Source organism: Etheostoma cragini, chromosome 5 (assembly GCF_013103735.1).
Source record: "Etheostoma cragini isolate CJK2018 chromosome 5, CSU_Ecrag_1.0, whole genome shotgun sequence".
In the NCBI taxonomy this organism is placed as follows: domain Eukaryota; kingdom Metazoa; phylum Chordata; class Actinopteri; order Perciformes; family Percidae; genus Etheostoma; species Etheostoma cragini.
In genome coordinates, this window is record NC_048411.1 from 14,734,030 (window position 1) to 14,751,086 (window position 17,057).

The 17,057-nt window shown below is 42.5% G+C and overlaps 1 protein-coding gene across 11 annotated transcripts in view; it reads right to left on the reverse strand.

Moving 5' to 3' along the window:
- Positions 1 to 485: 485 nt before the first annotated feature.
- Positions 486 to 17,057, reverse strand: part of mef2cb (myocyte enhancer factor 2cb) — a 72,239-nt gene continuing 55,667 nt past the window's right edge. For 2 of the 11 annotated variants that reach the window (XM_034872550.1, XM_034872551.1), the window contains 8 exons: positions 15,944 to 16,087; positions 13,010 to 13,190; positions 12,154 to 12,201; positions 6,667 to 6,839; positions 6,181 to 6,204; positions 5,132 to 5,261; positions 4,573 to 4,708; positions 3,880 to 4,222 (listed from right to left, as the gene is read on the reverse strand). In XM_034872550.1, coding sequence (XP_034728441.1) covers positions 3,880 to 4,222; positions 4,573 to 4,708; positions 5,132 to 5,261; positions 6,181 to 6,204; positions 6,667 to 6,839; positions 12,154 to 12,201; positions 13,010 to 13,190; positions 15,944 to 16,087 — 1,179 coding nt within the window. Of the gene's footprint in view, positions 4,223 to 4,572; positions 4,709 to 5,131; positions 5,262 to 6,180; positions 6,205 to 6,666; positions 6,840 to 12,153; positions 12,202 to 13,009; positions 13,191 to 15,609; positions 15,748 to 15,943; positions 16,088 to 17,057 lie in introns of all 11 variants that reach the window. The other 9 variants (XM_034872558.1, XM_034872548.1, XM_034872554.1 and 6 more) reach the window with 9 other exon arrangements.

Here is a 17,057-nt window from a genome sequence, read left to right on the forward strand (position 1 = left end):
CTTCTTCAGGAATGTATGATAGTCCTGGAATAGGCCCAGACCATTTAAATGTGTTAAGGGAATTATTCCACATCTCTTTGATGGCCACTGTGTTTGCATTGTTTATGAACATGTGTTTTTTTTTGGACTGGGAATGTCATGTCCATGTGCATTGTGCTTAATGTATCACTGAGAGAGGGAGCAACTATGTTACTGTAAGTAAGATAAACCTTGGCTTTGAATGTCAAATAAATGTCTTCAGTATGAATGTATGTTGGAATGCCACATTTTTTAAAAATGGAAATGGAAATAAATGTGAAAATTATGCTGTTGTCATTATTTCCGTGTTATGCAATGTATTTTAAAGTCAAGCCGCTGTGTGGCACCCATTCAGGGAAGGTTTTCACATTTTCTTTTTAGTCTGCACAGTCTGAACTTAGCCACCGTTTGGAGATGCATGCAGGAACAAGTCAAACACAATGAAATCACACCAAGTCACATCAGGATAACTAAGAAAGCCAGTAACTTTACTGAAATCTCTGCAAAATACAAACAGCCTTTCCCTCCAGCAGAGGAGACTTTTATTTCATCCCTTTACGTTTTCACTACATACAGCTGAATCAAGTCCCTTGAGTTACAGAGATGTGGATTTAATTTATTACCATCTTAGTCTCACGTGGCGACAAAGGCCAGCTTATGCCGCTGAAAGCCGCTCTTGCGTTCCAGAAAACATTAGTTCCAATCTTCTCCCATTTTCAGGTTTATACAAGCTACATGTGATACTACTCACTGACTTTTTAAGCATTTTAACACATTTACTCTTTTCAGCTTTTGAGAACAACTTAAATAAACCACAAACAAGGAATCCCGTTTAAATGTGGGGACCTTTAGCAATGGTATTACATGGTTATTACACATGGCTGTACAGGTGTATGGTCTCCCCTTTTCACTGCAAGTGACTTATCAAAACATCAGCTGAGGTACTGCTTGGGTCAATTTTCAGGGTACCGACAATTAGTCTATTATAATGATGACAGAACAACTGATCAACAGGTGATGAAAAAGAACGCCTTGAAATGTATCACATGAGAAGAAAAAAAACAAGATATAAAGACAAGTTTTCTCTGTGTCTTTGCTTCAACATTTTGTCAAAACTACAGCACCTCAATCAGCCATAAGGATACGTTGGCATTGTTTCAATCAGTTGTTAAGAAGCCTGATAATTAGAGTATGGTGTGCTTTGATCAAATGCACAGCAAGCATGCATTTTAACATCATCCGGCCTGAATGATTCCGTCAATTCTGAGCCAATTGTAAACACAAAATACCTTTTGAGTGTAACATTTTCAACACACATGGAGCCAAATGAGGAACAAAACAGGTACAGTACTGTGGTTGGTATTGTTACTAAAGCTACATTTGACTGACTCAAATTGAAATGTGAAACCAATTGAACATTTGAGCAAATTCTTTTATTCTCTTGTTTCAATGCTTGCAAAAAACCATAAATGAATGTGAAAATAAAAGTTGAGTTTACAACACAGAAATGCCACTGGCTTTGGTTTCTCCACACTTAACGCTGCCTGAAACATCATGTTTATTTTTTTCTCAACCTTTTTGTATTGAATAAAAAAAAGAGAAGAACACCATTATAGAGGCTCTGCCCCTGTTTGACTACACAGACTGTATACAGTAACAACATAGTGAACCTGCATGAAATATGCACATAAAAATATTAAGTGACAGCAGATACGGGAGTGGGAGGCAGAGAGATATGTGGCTAGTTTCATTGTTTAAAAAAGAGAAAATCAAAACAGCTATTTATTTAAAATAAACAATTGTGCTTCTATCATCCCAGCATGATCAATATGTCCGTGTATCTGACACTGGGCTGTCATGATGTAGCGTGTGGTAAATGATGTGGAACCCTGTTTTGAAGAGTGGAACATAAAGAGACACGGGACAACATCGAGTCAAATTAGGTTTGCAAATCATCAGGGATAATTAATCGCAATGCACTCGCAAAATGATATGACATAAATAGGATTCAAAGGGCAAATGGTATGGATTGGGTCCAGGCCTGTGATACATCTTGAACGCAAGTGGGGAAGATTTGAAATGGAAGAGAACAGCGCTAATGTAAAAAAACATGTTTTATGAGATTAACTTTATTAAATTAAATGATTGAGAATGAAACATTGGATGCATTCAAATGCATCCGGACATCTGAATGCATCTGAATTGAGGGTCAGTCATGTTTCCTCATCCGTGTGACAATCATGTACATCATGTGTCAACATTTGTTTCCGTGTCAGCCCGAGTTCCAGTCTCATGACATTTTCCACTAACAGGTTTGTGTTTCAGCATTCAGGCCTGTCTTTCTCTCCGTCGCACAAACCTCCAGCTGGTTTTTAAGGTTAGACTAAATACACGCCTGAACAGCACTGTTCAGGGCTCAAATGAAACAAACCAGACAACATGTGCAGCTGCACATAGAAACTCCACTAAGAAACCAAGAAAAAAAAATCATTAGTATATATATTCATATATTAGAAAGCTATACACAAGCATGTTAATTTCACAGATTGTTTTTTTTTTTTAAGAATCTTAATATTACCATTATTATATATAATTAGAAATACACGTTTAAAAACAAACCTCTACAAAGATAAAACAGTTTAGCAAAGCATTGGATCTCGGTCTGTTTTTCATGGCTTAGGGCTGCCGAGCCCTGTCATTTCCCCTCTCGGTGAACTATCCATCTCTTATTAGCAAAGCTATCAAAAACACATTCTGGCTTATAGAAACTACAAAAAGCCACAAAAATGCTTTGCATTGTATTCCTTTCATATGAAAATATAAGCAAGTGTATCGTACAATTGTTTTTTATTTTTTCCTTTTTTTGTTTTTGTTTATTAATACTGAATATTAATACTAGATCCGGAGTTTTCTTGATTACACTAACGTAGTTCTCAGATCAAAGGGTGGTCCTTGCTCGGCTCCGTTCTTTAAGGGGAGCGCTAAAATCAAAGGTCCCACATATCTAGCATTGGGTCTGCCCGTTTACCTGTACAATCCTTCAAATGTTGCATAATAGCTTTTCATTTCGTGAGTAAATAAATCTTGTAATGTCTGGCAACTTTTGACCCCTGCCCTTCCCCCCTTCACCCTCTATTTACATAAATACGTTGAACCTGCAACATGACATCATCTAATGTTAACACACATTTTTGCAAGGGAGAACTGCAGAGAAGGTATATAGCAATGAAACCGACACTGTACACATGTATTGTTTGCCCAACTCAAGTGCTAAAGTGTTTTCCATTGGACACACTCACTCTCATGTTATTATTTTTTTTTAATTTATTTTTTCTAGTCACTGATATATCGCTGAGGCAAAGTGTAAGTACGTTTTATGAAACAGAGTACCTGCCTATTTTTTTGATTATTTGATGATATGCATATATGTACACATACACACACGTGTAAAGATATATGCATACATGATTCTTTTTATCCAAACACAATACAATTTATGCATAGTTCCCCAACAAACATACCCCCAGATCCTGTCCCAACCAACACCCACCCTCCCAAACCCCCATTACAACACCCCACTGGTTTATATAATGTCAATATGTATAGCACACACACACTCAGCAAAAGAAAAAAAAGAAAAGAAATTACAAATATATTTTAGAAAAAGGGCTGTCCCTTTTTCTTTCCTTCAGCGTTAAAGAGATAAAAGGAGAGAGGCCATGGGGTTGGGTGGTGAGTGACTCGTGATATCGAGTGAGAGGAGGAAGAGGAGGGAGCTGACTTTGGGGGGGGCATCGTAACGCTGCGTTGTCGGGGGGGTTCAGGGCAACTCGGGGCACAGCCGGGGAGTGGACAGAGCTATCATGTTGCCCATCCTTCTGACAGGCGCACCCGTTTGATGGAGGGGCTCTCGCGCTCGTCCAGGGCGGGCCGGGCCAGTCCCAGAGGCGAGTGGAACTCATTCCTGTGCTCATCGCGGTCGCTGCCCTCATGGGAGCTGCTACAACTGCTCAGGCTATCAACAGGGGAGCGTCCCGAGTCCTGGCGGGACGAGGGGTTCTGAGGAGGTGGTACCCCACCGTAGCCCCCCGTGCTGCTGGTGCGATCTCTAGGAGGAGAAACAGGTTCGGACTTGATGTGCAGGCTTTGAGCAGAGGGCAGGGAGAGATTTGAACCCTGACATAAGTGAGAGCTAGAGCAATTTCTGTAGGAAGGAAAGGAAACGCAAAGGGGTTACAGAGTTACAGAGAAAGAAACAAAGTGATTTTTAAAAGTGTGTAACACACAAACATGCATGCAAGTAGAAACACACACACGCACGCACACATGTATACACATACACACACACACACACACACACACACACAAACACACACACACACACACACACACATATTTATGAAACCAGGGAGGAGTGATATTTGTGTTGGACCTTGCAAGTAAAAGTTGAAAAAAGTGAAGGACCCTCGAGGTGTCAAAAAAATAATCACTAATAATTGATGTGTTACATCATGCATTTCATTGCAACACTTTGTTGAAGTTCAATGCACTCACCCTAGCTGGCCGAGGGCTGAATGCTGCATGTTCTGAAGGTGTTGTTGTTGCCACCCGCTCATTGAGCCGAGGTGAAGGGAGCTGCCACTGTTGAAGCCAGACAGGGAGGACAGGTCCGCACTATTCAGGGAATACTCTGTGTACAGAAAAGAAGAGGCGGATTAAGATTATAGGTTGTCCAAAGAAGTTCAAGCAAAATTGCAAAGGGAATGCATCTCACATTAAAATGCTGCTGTGATGTAACATGAATGTGTTCTGTGTTAGTTGCTGTGACAATAGCACCATCTGCTGTTAGACTCATGAATAACACTGACATTTGGGAAGGAGGTTTTAAAAGAAACACATTTAAACACTTGAAATGAGTCAAATCCTATTTTTTACTAATCTAAAACAATATGTTGGGATATGTAGGTATAGTAGAGGGTAAGTGAAATTATATCACATTATCTAAAACATTTAATAGGTAATGGCAGAGAATGTGTCAATGGGAAAATGGCAATAGGAATTTTACAGTATAGATAAATGGGATTTTGATGTGTAAAGATGACACAGTACATACCGGTACCATAAGAAGTAGAGATGGCAGATGGGTAACCGCCCATGCCTTGTCCTGGTAGAGTGGGAGTTGCTACTGATACCACTGGGGTTGCCAATGACTGAGCAGACTGGGAGTTGTTTATTCTCTGGTTCTGTGACAGGGGAAGGGAAGACAGAGAGCAAAAGAGATGGGAGAGGCTTGAGAACATGAAATCAACTCCCCGACAAAACAATCAAAACACTGCAATAAACTAAGAAAGTTTTTTTTCTTCTTTTCATTCCTTTCTTTCACTCAACAGATGCTGAGAGAACAAATGTGATGCCAACTTCTGGGGAAATTAATCACTTGACATGCGGCACGGCTGAACCCTGCCAACCCTATCATTTACCACCCTTTCCAAGGGCCCACTGTCGCTATAGTAACACCATCGGTCTCCAAGGCAACGCAGGGTAGCGACGGCAAGGGAGAGGCACACAGAGGGGAGGTTCTGGCAGAAAATAATGGAGGTTTGATGCAAAAATGAAAAAAAGTCATCTTTTGTTGCGTTTCATTTCTACATTCTGAGTAATAACAGCTGTGAGCTGTACTTGTGCGGCACAAGACTCTATACAAAGACAAAACGATAAAAGGAAGGAAGGGAGGAGTAGATACGAAAAGGCTGAGGCAGAAAAGAGGCCACGCTGCTTTTACTCTGACACACCACTGGATGGCACTATGTGCCTTCACAACATGTCATGAGAGGTGACATTGGAGCCTTAAACGTTGTCGGCAACAGTAAAGGACAAAGTAACTCTAGAGCAGGCACCGCTTTTTTCAAAAACGCTGTATCTAGCTGTAATAATCTCAACGGTGATGGCGAAAATATAATGCAAATTAAGACGTCAGACATAAATGTACATGGGACTATTTATCACTTTCTTTCAAAAGGTCAGGTCAGTGATACAGGTGACTGCAACACTCTCGGTTCTACAAGGCCCATTATGCTCCCAAGAACTATCTTAACAAGTTTCTCATTAGAAAACCTTTTTAAGTTGTTTTGATTTCTAAATCTGAATGGCAGTCTGACTTACCAATAGCAGATCAACATCCTCAGACTGACGGCATTAAAAGGGAGGGTGATAAATTCATATTAGAATATATGAGTGGTGGCTAAGTGTGGATCTAGGCATGAAGCTGCTGTAGGATTGAGACAACTGACACAAAACTAATGTGAAAAGAGGACGCTAAGAACTCTCTATACTAACATAACACACCTTATTAGAATGAGAGGAGAAAGACATTTCAGGGCCCTCTAACGCATAAAGACACAGCAGAGGAAATATATCTGACAGTATATCAGACTTGGGCCAAAAGTACATTTTTGAGAAGCTGACAAGGCACGTGGGAAAAAAGTCAAGCTTATCACAAACATAACCTCATCAACCCAAGTCTGATATGAAGAGATGAAAGCAGAAGAAGGGACATGAAAAATAATAGCAACAAAAAACAACAACTAAAGACTCCCATAGAAAGATATACAGTAGGGAAATGAAAAGAAGGATAGGAAGATTACTCACGATGGAGGGCATGTTGTTTTTGGCGCCAGGGGGGATGAGCACACGTAGGTCAGGTTTGCGGTTGTTCATGCCTAAGTTCATGGGCGGGGGAGACTTAGCCTGCATGTTCTTGTTCATGCCGCCTGGAGAGACCAGCAGACCTGGCGAGTTGCGGTGGTTCCCATATCCATTTCCTGAGAGTGCATAGAAAAGGTTGGGGAGGCAATGTCATATGTTAACAAAACTGTTCAAAAGTTTAATGAATCTTATAAATCCTGATTTTTGGGACAGTGTACTCTAATGAAGAACTACAGGAATCCATTTTCATCTTGTGCCCGTTTTCAGTGTTTCTGTCTCATCTCTACTTCCTGTGGTAGATTTTTTATTAAATCAGCAGTCTGCAGAGACTTGTAAATGGTGTCACACAAAAGTGGTGCACACTGGCAGAGCAGATAGTCAAACAAGAGTACTGTTTTTGCCCTGATGATCACCACTGTTTGCTTGGCAGTCATACAATAAAGGCACCCACTTGAGAGGACCTCACCCTCCACCTCTGTCACTGTCAGTTAAGGCTACATGTGCCCTGCGACAGCCAGTGAATCGTGTAAAAACATCTAATTACGGGTAGGGAGACCACAGAGGGATGGGACCCATCATTTGGCCATCAGAGCTAAACATATGTGTGGTTCTTCCAGACAAAGACCCTGCCTTAGAGTTGCCACCAGATCTGCATTCCCCTAAATACAGAGGGCCAAGTGCAGCACCCATTTCCAACTCAAAAATCGGTGGGGCGAAATCCCAGCAACCTCATTAAAAAACTGAGAGTGGGGCATTCTTGCAAGCAACATAGTCTTTGTTTCTAACCCAATCCCGCAGGCTGTTTTTCCCCTTACTTCTCCTTCCTTCTTCCAAGGGGTAGAACACAGGGCACTGTGTGGACGTTCCCACTTGAAAGACGGGGAGGAATTATACGTTAGACATAAATGAATTTCCTAATCATATACTCCAGGGGAAAATGAGTCGCAGATGTCTTCCTGGGCAATTTCCCTTGCTGATCTTTGTTTAATTTGAGAGCGAGGTTTTTGTTGTTTGGAAATGAAAAGTCTCAAAAGCTCAATTTGAACAATCTGAAGAGTAAACGACCGCTAGCGGTGAGAGAAAATGAGGCCATCTGACAGAAATCGAGAAAAACAGTGTGTGTGACTCCTGGTGTGTGTACTGTATGTGTTTGTGCCTCTGCTGGCATGTGTAATGTGTGAGCATGTACAAGTTGATGTTAACAACACAGACTTTGTGTGTTATTGTATGTTTTGCTGTATACAATGTTGCATGTGCGTGATTCTACATAAGCACCATTTTCTACCAGTGTACATAAGCACAGCATGAGCCTAGAATATGAGAAATGCTGTAATATGACTGCTTATGCACAAGCCATGCATATGGATGCACGTGTGTGTTTTGTATTGGACCCTCTTAGTTCCAGTGTCAATCTCACATTAGTAAAGAGGCAGCTGCCTCTTCAGTTTTCCCGCTCTCTCATTCTCATGGCTGGCCCTTTGTGAGATTGAGTGGGTGCATGTGGAGATAGATGAATGAGACCTCACACACACATAAAACAGACACACACACCACACATACATACACTTTAGTAAATAACCCAGCAGGAAGTACATCAGTGTTTCTGTACAGATGAATTAAAAAAAAAAAGAGACGGCGCTATAGAGAGACATTAATACACACTTCGGTCGAGATGACACGGACTTCATCTTGATGACAGTTAATCAGACATCTGTGTATTGCCTCCCTGTGGAGATGGCTGCAGTCCAGTCAATTATCTGCTAGATGACTGTGATCATGAGTGGCATAGGCCAGTCCGTAAGCATTTCAAAAGTAAAATCAATGGCTAATTAAGCTAATAAAGCAAGAACTGCGAGTCAAATCTTCCTATTCTGGAGCTTGATCACCCTGATTTTAGGACAGTTGCATTCAATAGGGAAACATTGGCTTAACTATAATATCAGCTGAAGACGTGATATCCAGAGTTTATTTCCACTCTCCTCTTCTAATGCTGCTTTGCATGGTCGAGCTGTGTCGCAGGCTGGCGTCAACCGTTTACAGGAAGTACCAAAATTAAACACAGCTCGTCCAGGGTATAAAACTCACACATAGAGAACAACATCTGATCTGAGATTCAGATAAACAGCCTTTTGCTATTTCTGAGGTGTGGAGGGGACAGCTGGAGCAAAGTTGAAGGATTGCGATTTGTTTCTATAGGTGCCATGGTTACAATGCAGCGTACCCCAAAAGTGTACTCTCTCTCTCTCTGTCTGTCTGTCTGTCTGTCTGTCTGTCTCTCTCTCTCTCTCTCTCTCTCTCTCTCTCTGTCACACACACACATACATACACACACACACACACACACACACACACACACACACACACACACACACACACACACACACACAAACACACACACACAAAGGAGAGGTGTGGTTAAACTCATGTACGTTACTGAACAAATTTCTGATGTCCTGTTGTGGTCTAACAGGCGCGCTCCATTCTATTCCCCAAACACACACACTCTTCCGTTGCGGTTTTGCCAAATGCATTCAAACTCTGAATTCTCCAACTGAACTAAGGTGTCACACTCACGCTTACAACTTGTACAGTTGGGGTGAGATACTGCCAAGATTGAGACACACATTGTTTGATCGACTGAACCTGGCTTGTTGTCATTTCTTGTACGTAGGCTTTTTATCTTGTATTTCAGTGTGATTCTGACCAGACATGTCTTAAAGATGTATGTTGTATGCATCTCATTTAAGGGAGTAATTGGTGGGTGATCAAGGTGTGAGGGGACAAGAGTTAAATTCTCGCAGTGGTTTGGTGGGCAGAGTGCTGATCGGCGCAACGATGACAGCTACATAATTGCACAAATGAAGGTGGGAGGTTTAACAAGCTGGGGCCTTGGTCCGGAGCTCCCTTCATCTGTTCTCTTTTTTTCTCCTCTACTCAGGTTCTGTCTCTTTCCTCACACTCTCTCCTAGCCAGCAAGGAGTTGACAGATTGAACACATACTGTATATAAATGAGTGAACATACGCATGCACGTACACAATATTTCCATAGAAGAGACATGATGACGCCTTTCAGTAACATGCCCTATTTGCACTGGACTAGAATTACCTGGGGGACCTCATGATTTAGACTTTACCCCCCATGTCTGGGTTTCATGCGGTGTATCTGCACAGGATAAACAAAACGTATGTGTTTCAATTCAATTGACATGCCAAATCACAAAGAAGATCTCCAGATAGGACTGAAACATGGAGCATTTCATGCTAACGCTGCAATGAAAAGCAACTCTCAAGTTTCTATTTCATACACGGGATGTCAAGTACATGGTATGAGTTCAAGAAGATTAAGTCATGACAACAGTGTTGCTAAGCAACTAACAAAACAAATTTTCTTTGCCTTGTTCCTTGAAAAATGTGCTCATTGCAACTTTATAATTATTTGGAACATTATAAAAAAAGTAACTTTCCCGGTCTATGACATTTAAAAAAAAGTCACTTTGTGTCAGGTTGTGAAGCAGCCTGTTCAATTGGACTACTCTCACAAAGGTGGAAATCATGACTCCATGGCACCATACTGTAGCTACATGAGTCTACAGAATTTCCATTAAAAAAGCTATTAAATATCTAATTTTCACTGCTCTTCACCATTTTTAGCCCGGAAAGTGAAAATAAATCAAGTAATCTTTTGTGAAAAGACTGAGACATTCTACTGTGATGATAATTTACACTAAATACCTAATATCAGGAGATCTGTGTTTGGTAAAATACTGTAGTTAATCAGCGGTGGAATTATTAGGGACTAGATTAGAGACATGGCATATTCTTATGGGATTAAGACAAAAACGAATTCTGCAATCCTTCCAAAATTTAGAAGGAGCCCAGGTAATGCTAGTACCATGTGAGTTGGGCCTTAAAAGCTGCCATTTTCTCTCTCTACAGACAGTGGAACCATGACATCTGAAGCACAAAGGAGGTATTGTGATTATGTGCATGTCTGAACCACACACACATGCACACATATACACAAAGCACCTCCTATGTCACTTAGGCCACACCACTTAAGACACTCATACACGGGCCAGACTGCCCAGACAGCTACTTGTACAATCAGCTTATCAAAACTCACCTTGAGGAGAATAGGAACATTAAAACAGCCTTTGTGGTGCCACAGTGGCTGGGCCACCTCACACTGAGTCACTTAGAGGAACATCGTTAAAATGGCTGACCAAGTTCACAGAACACTTCCATCTGTGTTCCCCCACTGTTTCTCCTTTGCACACATGCTTCCACCATCAGTGGGTATTCATCACTGGGGTGTCACCCCCCCCCCCCCGAACATGCTCTTTCTCTCTTCCCCTAGATGAGATTTAAGAGAACTTTGAATGGAATCTTTTAGCTCCCACATGACTCTCTCTCCACGTCGTGTTTTTCACTGCTGCTGCTGAGCGACGCACAGCTCTCACAGAGCGCCTCTGTTCCTTTCGGCGTGGTGACACAAAGGCTACATTTGAAGCATGCTCTGCAGCACGCTGTCAACGGTACGCACGCCACAACAAATGGTCCTGTTGTGTCTGTGATGAGTGACCAGACAGAGAAACCAGGCATTGACCCCTTTTGATGGAGCCCAAGGGGCCAGACAAGGCTGTCCAGCTGTACCCCCCCCCCCCCCCCCCCCCCCCCCCCCCCCCCCCCAACACACACAAACACACACAGACACATACACACACACACACACACTCTCCCTTTTTACATTCTGCACTGTATGGCTTGGCTGTAAAATGTAACCCTTTAAAATGGAGTCTCTTTACCATAAACTTGGGCCTGACATGTCCTCAGGGACAAATCCATTGACTCAGAAGCTACCACTTCAAGATTACATACCCATGTTGCTCAAACATCGGCTGCTCTACTCTCCACAGGATCATTATGGCATGGTGAGCCACTCCAAACATTGAATTAATTTGGTTGCACACATATGACAGCAGTTACTGTGTAAAGACTTTGAGTGTGCTCTAAATGGAAGCTATGGGTGTTGTCATTTTGTATTTATATTCAAATCCCAGAGGCAGTATAAATAAAGAGATGGCGCATCATACAGAGAAAACAGACAAAAGTCCACCATCTCTTCTGATTGCCTGTCAGTCAATCTGCTGCTTCAGTATTTAGTGTGATTTTATTTCTGTTTCCCCACACTTGTTCCACCGTTTTATAGCTGAACACAGGCAGGATGTGTCACAGCCCCAGCACTGGGCAAACATTCCCAGATGAACTCCACAACCACTAACATCAACACATCATGGACAAAATCTCCACTTGGGTTTGGGTTACTATTAGTCATGCATTTTATGGCCAAGAGTGGGTGAGTGGGTGCCATGTGTGTGTGTGTGTGTTTTAGCAGACAACTGTGAGTGAAAAGAGGAGGCCATTCTTACCAGCACTGGTGCCAGCGCCAGTGGTGAGGTCAGCACCCATGAGGCCACCTGAAAGATGAAAGAGAGAGGAGAGCAAAAGAGAGAAAACCATTAGAGGATAGACACCCACGTAACATACAGTCTCTTACCTTGCTGGCCTTTTAGAAGCTAACGCATTTATTCACAATCCACTGTGTGTGCGTGTGTGTGTGTGTGTGTGTGTGTGTCGGTACATCATTTGTGTACTGATACTAGAAGTACTGCTGCTTCCCACTCAAACTGTAACACTAGGAGCAACTGGACACTGTGAGTGGATACATTAAGCTGTCGTCCAAGAAAAATTACACATTATTATTTTTAAGCCGTGTGAGGTGGAAGAGTGGGAGGGTCCAGAACGTGTGTTTGGTGTGGATACCTCAAGCGCCAAAACTCATATTTAGTTTGTGCTAACGCTTCTAGCATCCAGTTGTAATGACAGGGTGAGGGTGTGGGCAGCAGCCTTCAGACCAGAGAGACAGAAAAAGGACTTTGGACAACAACAACAAACCAACAGATCTGATTTGCTTATGTCACCAGCAACTCAAAGCCTATGGGCGTGAATGTGAATGTAAGGCTGAGATTTGATACGGTATTAAATCTTCAACTTTGAACAAAATACTGAGCAGGCATTATGTGAATATATATGGGAGGGTCTTTAGATTCATTCACTGCCTTTGGGTGGAATACTGTGGGTAGCTGTCGTAAAAAAAAATCAAGCATTTAATGTGTGTGTCTATTAGGTTGACAAACGGGTACACACAGAGCTGAGAAGATAGACAGATTGGATAACAGCATGTACTTGGGTGCAAGAGTGTGACTGAGGCCCTAACTGTGTTACCTGCACTGGGGGGTCTGTGTGTAACTCCGGGAGACATGCTGTTTCTCTGTAGGCCATGGTGCGCCAGTGGCAACAGGTTGTGGTTGCCTAGAGACCCACCAGGATGGCTGTAAATGAGATTGTTCTGGTTGCTAACGGGAATGGACACAGACATGTCATAGTTTGATTGGGGCACGGCCTGCTGAGAGAGAGAGAAAAAAAGAGAGACACAGACACAAGTTTGATTAGACTAAAGATACGTTTTAAAACGATTGCATTAAGTGAAGAAACGGATGAAGGCCTTTGAGTAAAGGAATGGACACAGAAAGAGAGAAAGAGACGTGACAATTCAATTCTCCAGGAGCACAAAGGAATTCAAAAGTTCAAAAGGACAAATGGACAACTAACAATAGACAGCCATGCATAGATGAATGGTAGAGCAAGTAGAACGAACAACCTCTTAGAACAAAACTAAAAATACAACGCAGTGTGGACGTTGGATTGGAGCACTGAAATTAAATGGCGTGCGCCTAGAAAACTCCTTTGTTAGTCAAGTTGACTCCAAGATGATATATGGGTTGGCAATCCTTTCTCACTCAAATGTTTAGGTTACCTTCTGTGAAGGACTCTTGTGTTGCCCTTTACATGTTGTGACATTTATTACTGTAAAGGCAAAAGGTGGTCCTGAGAAAACAAATGTTTTTGACAATGCTTTTATAATCCCTAAAATACATCCCTGGTTTATTACATTAAAGAAATAAGAAGGCTATGGTTTACTGGGAGGAAAGCCAATAGCATCCCACTGTTCAGAAAGAGCTATAGATAATTCAGTCTGTCTTCACATCACCAAAAAAGTCTGCAATATTTCTTGCAAAAGCGGCTGCATGACTGAAGAATTGGATGCATGTAGGACTAACGTCTTTGTCTGTCACATGGAGCTAATGCAAAGTGTTAAGGGGTAGACTCAGATCAATCAGCAGTCTCATCAGAAACATGAGTAGAGGTAATCTGTCGGCCCCAGGCGTCTAGTTTGTCATGTTTATTGTGTCACTTGGCAGAAGGGCTTAACCTTGGGAGTGCCCTGGAAGTGGTTGATCCTTCATGTTAGCTTTAGGAAGTAGAAAATAGGGCCCAAAATTGCTGCCATGTGTCTCAGAGCTATTGAGGGAGAGCATCAGGGGGATGATCGGCCTGGCTTATGTGGAAGTGGGATGTGTGCCTCTGCACCGCTTTGTCTTCTTAAATTTTCTTCCTTTTACTAATGTTCTTTTTGCAGGCCAAATATTATTTCATTGCAGGCCTCAGAACATTTTGCTTTTACTGCAACATTACACGGGCAAAAGCTATGGAGGTTTTATTTTATTACCAGTGAGGGTCTGTCTCTGGTTCGGTTATATTTTTTTGATGACTTTTAGTAATTTCTTCCATCTTGGATTACTTGTTGGGGCTCTTATACCTCAAAACTTCCCCATTCAGTGTTTTCTAAGAGTGGGGTAGCTGTCTCTATGCACACATTTGTGTGAACCCGCACCCCTTCCTTGGGTGGAAGGGCCCCGTCTGTAAACTGTCCTTTAACTGGTGCCATCCTTCCTGTTTTCACTCATCTGCCTCCTCCGCCTCTCCCCACAGTCCCCTGCAATCCACAGGCCCAGTGCTTGGCAGCCACCCTGACCACACACTGAACTGCCACTTGTTGTGTGCAGAGCCCCCCCCCCAACACCACCACCCAGCTCCGATCCCAAACCCACCCTCCACCGCCACGCCATCCCAGCTCACCAAACCCTGCCTTGCTTCTAACCACATCTCCCCCTGCTCCACGCGGCTCAGACACTACTGTTCTTCTCTAAATGATCTACCATGGAATTATCTCTTTCTGTGTAAGACTAGAGAACTAACAATTCCAATATGCTGCTTTCTGAATGAAAGGCAGGCTCAGTTTACATAGAGAGCAGCCTTTATTTTGCGGTCTTTGGCAGCTGGCTATAGATTACATTTGTTTGTAAAATTAACACAATATAATACAAGCAGCTCACATGTCTTGACACATCTGTTATCAAATAATCGGTTAGGCTACTGAAAGCTGTGCCTACAATTTATTTCAGTAAGGAGGAAAAATAGTTTTGTGAGGTACGGAGATATGCTTAAGAGATTTTGAATGTCTACTGCTGTTTCATTGCCACAGTGCCTGTCCTTGTTGTTGCGGGTGACTGAGCACTGTGTTTTGGTGCAGGAAAAGGAAAAGCACATGCAGACCACACCTCCCCAAGAGCCCGGCAAGGCATTATGGGTAACGGGTTCAAGGAGGGGACCCAGTAAGGTTAAAATTTGTCAGGAGAGAAAGTCTTCAATTACTATTGTAAAAACGCCTGCTAGTTATGGTTACAGTTACGTTAAATTAGAGGACTGTTCCTCAACAGTAATCAAGCAAAATCAAAGATCTGTCATTTCTTCCTTTGTGAGTATACAATATAATTTCACTCTAGTCTTACTTTCACTCTCACTTTGTCTATTTAGTCTAGTGGCAAACAATGGTGGTTAGCTGGGTTAGCTCAACAGTTACTGGCCAGTCAGCATTTTGTTAGCCTGCTGAGGATGCTGCGTAGCGTCAACCCGGTACTTACAGGTATCTTATGAGTTTTAATCATGTGATCAAACTCCTCGTTAATCTGTTTGTATTTCTCCTCAGTGCTTGGGGTGAGAATGAGAGTCGACTCGAGTTCCGGACTTTCGCCGCCTTTGTTCTCCTTCTTGCTTAATGCCTGCCATGTCCCACACAACCACAGAGACGGACGGAGGCAGACACAGATGAAGGGACGGAGAGATGGGTGGTAGGGACAGATGATGACACAAACGAGGAGACGAGGACGAAGCGACAAAAAGCATAGAGGGGGGAAGAAGGGAAAGAGAGGAAAGAAAGATGAGAGGAAGGTTCAGGGTTTAACAAGAGGTACTTACACACAGTCTCTGTCTGCTGATCATCAGATCAATGTCCTCGTTTATTTTCCTGTACTTGTCCTCGGACTCGGGGCTGTGGCCGACCGAGTCGTCTGCATCAGGGTCTGGGCTGTCACAGCCGTTTAGGCCCTTCTTTCTCAATGTCTGCAAACAGAGTAGTTGCACAACATAGTTGAAGGGCTTTGAGTTAGGGAACAGTGACCCACAGAGGGACAATGGTGATGTCCTGTGAGGAGGTACCCTTTAGAATGAATCACGACAAAAAAAACAATTAGAGGAAGTTTGGGAAACCATGTAGGGATTTCTTTAACAGAAGTATATCTTGATCTATTTCTAATGAATAGATTTTGCAAAGTACTGACAAAATTTGCTCACGTTCTAAGAAATGGCTCTAACCTCTATCAACACAGGGCGACACAAGGATACACTGGCCGCTTTGTGAACATAAAAAGAAAAAACATGCAGCTAAACATTCAAGATGGCACAAAGGATTTAATCACATTCAATAACAAGACGTAACAAGTGATCAAACTCTTGACCAAATGACAAATCATGGGACTCTGAAACCTCATAATTACACAGGAAAGGGAAAAAGTCATAAAAGTAAAACACATTTTATAACCATAATCATCAGTATGTCATGAAATCAAAAATAAAATATGGTTGCTTGAATCCATAACTTTGGTATTTGTGCTATTAAATGTGGCAGTTTCTGTTTTGGCCACCTGATGGCCACCTGCCCCCATTAGAGTGGCCAGAAAACAGCAGGCAGAAAAGCACACTCTCCACTCGCTCACCACTCCCTCCGAGTGGATGAGAGACACAGACAAAGAGAGTGTGAGAGGGAGCGAGAGATAGAGAGAGAGAGAGCTACGTCTGTCCCTTTTTAGATATTGTTGACAACCATAACAACAAGGATAAGTTTCAGAACACATTACTGTGTGTGATAGCACGAGGGTATGTTTGCTTGAGCAAGTAGGCATGTACCGATAGGTGCTGTGTTCATTTGCCTCGTAAAGTGAGAGACAAAGACAGAGCGGAAGAGAAGAAAAGTACAGTAGCTGACAGTTAGAGATCTCATCAAAGGCACCCCCCCCCCCCCCCCCCCCCCCCC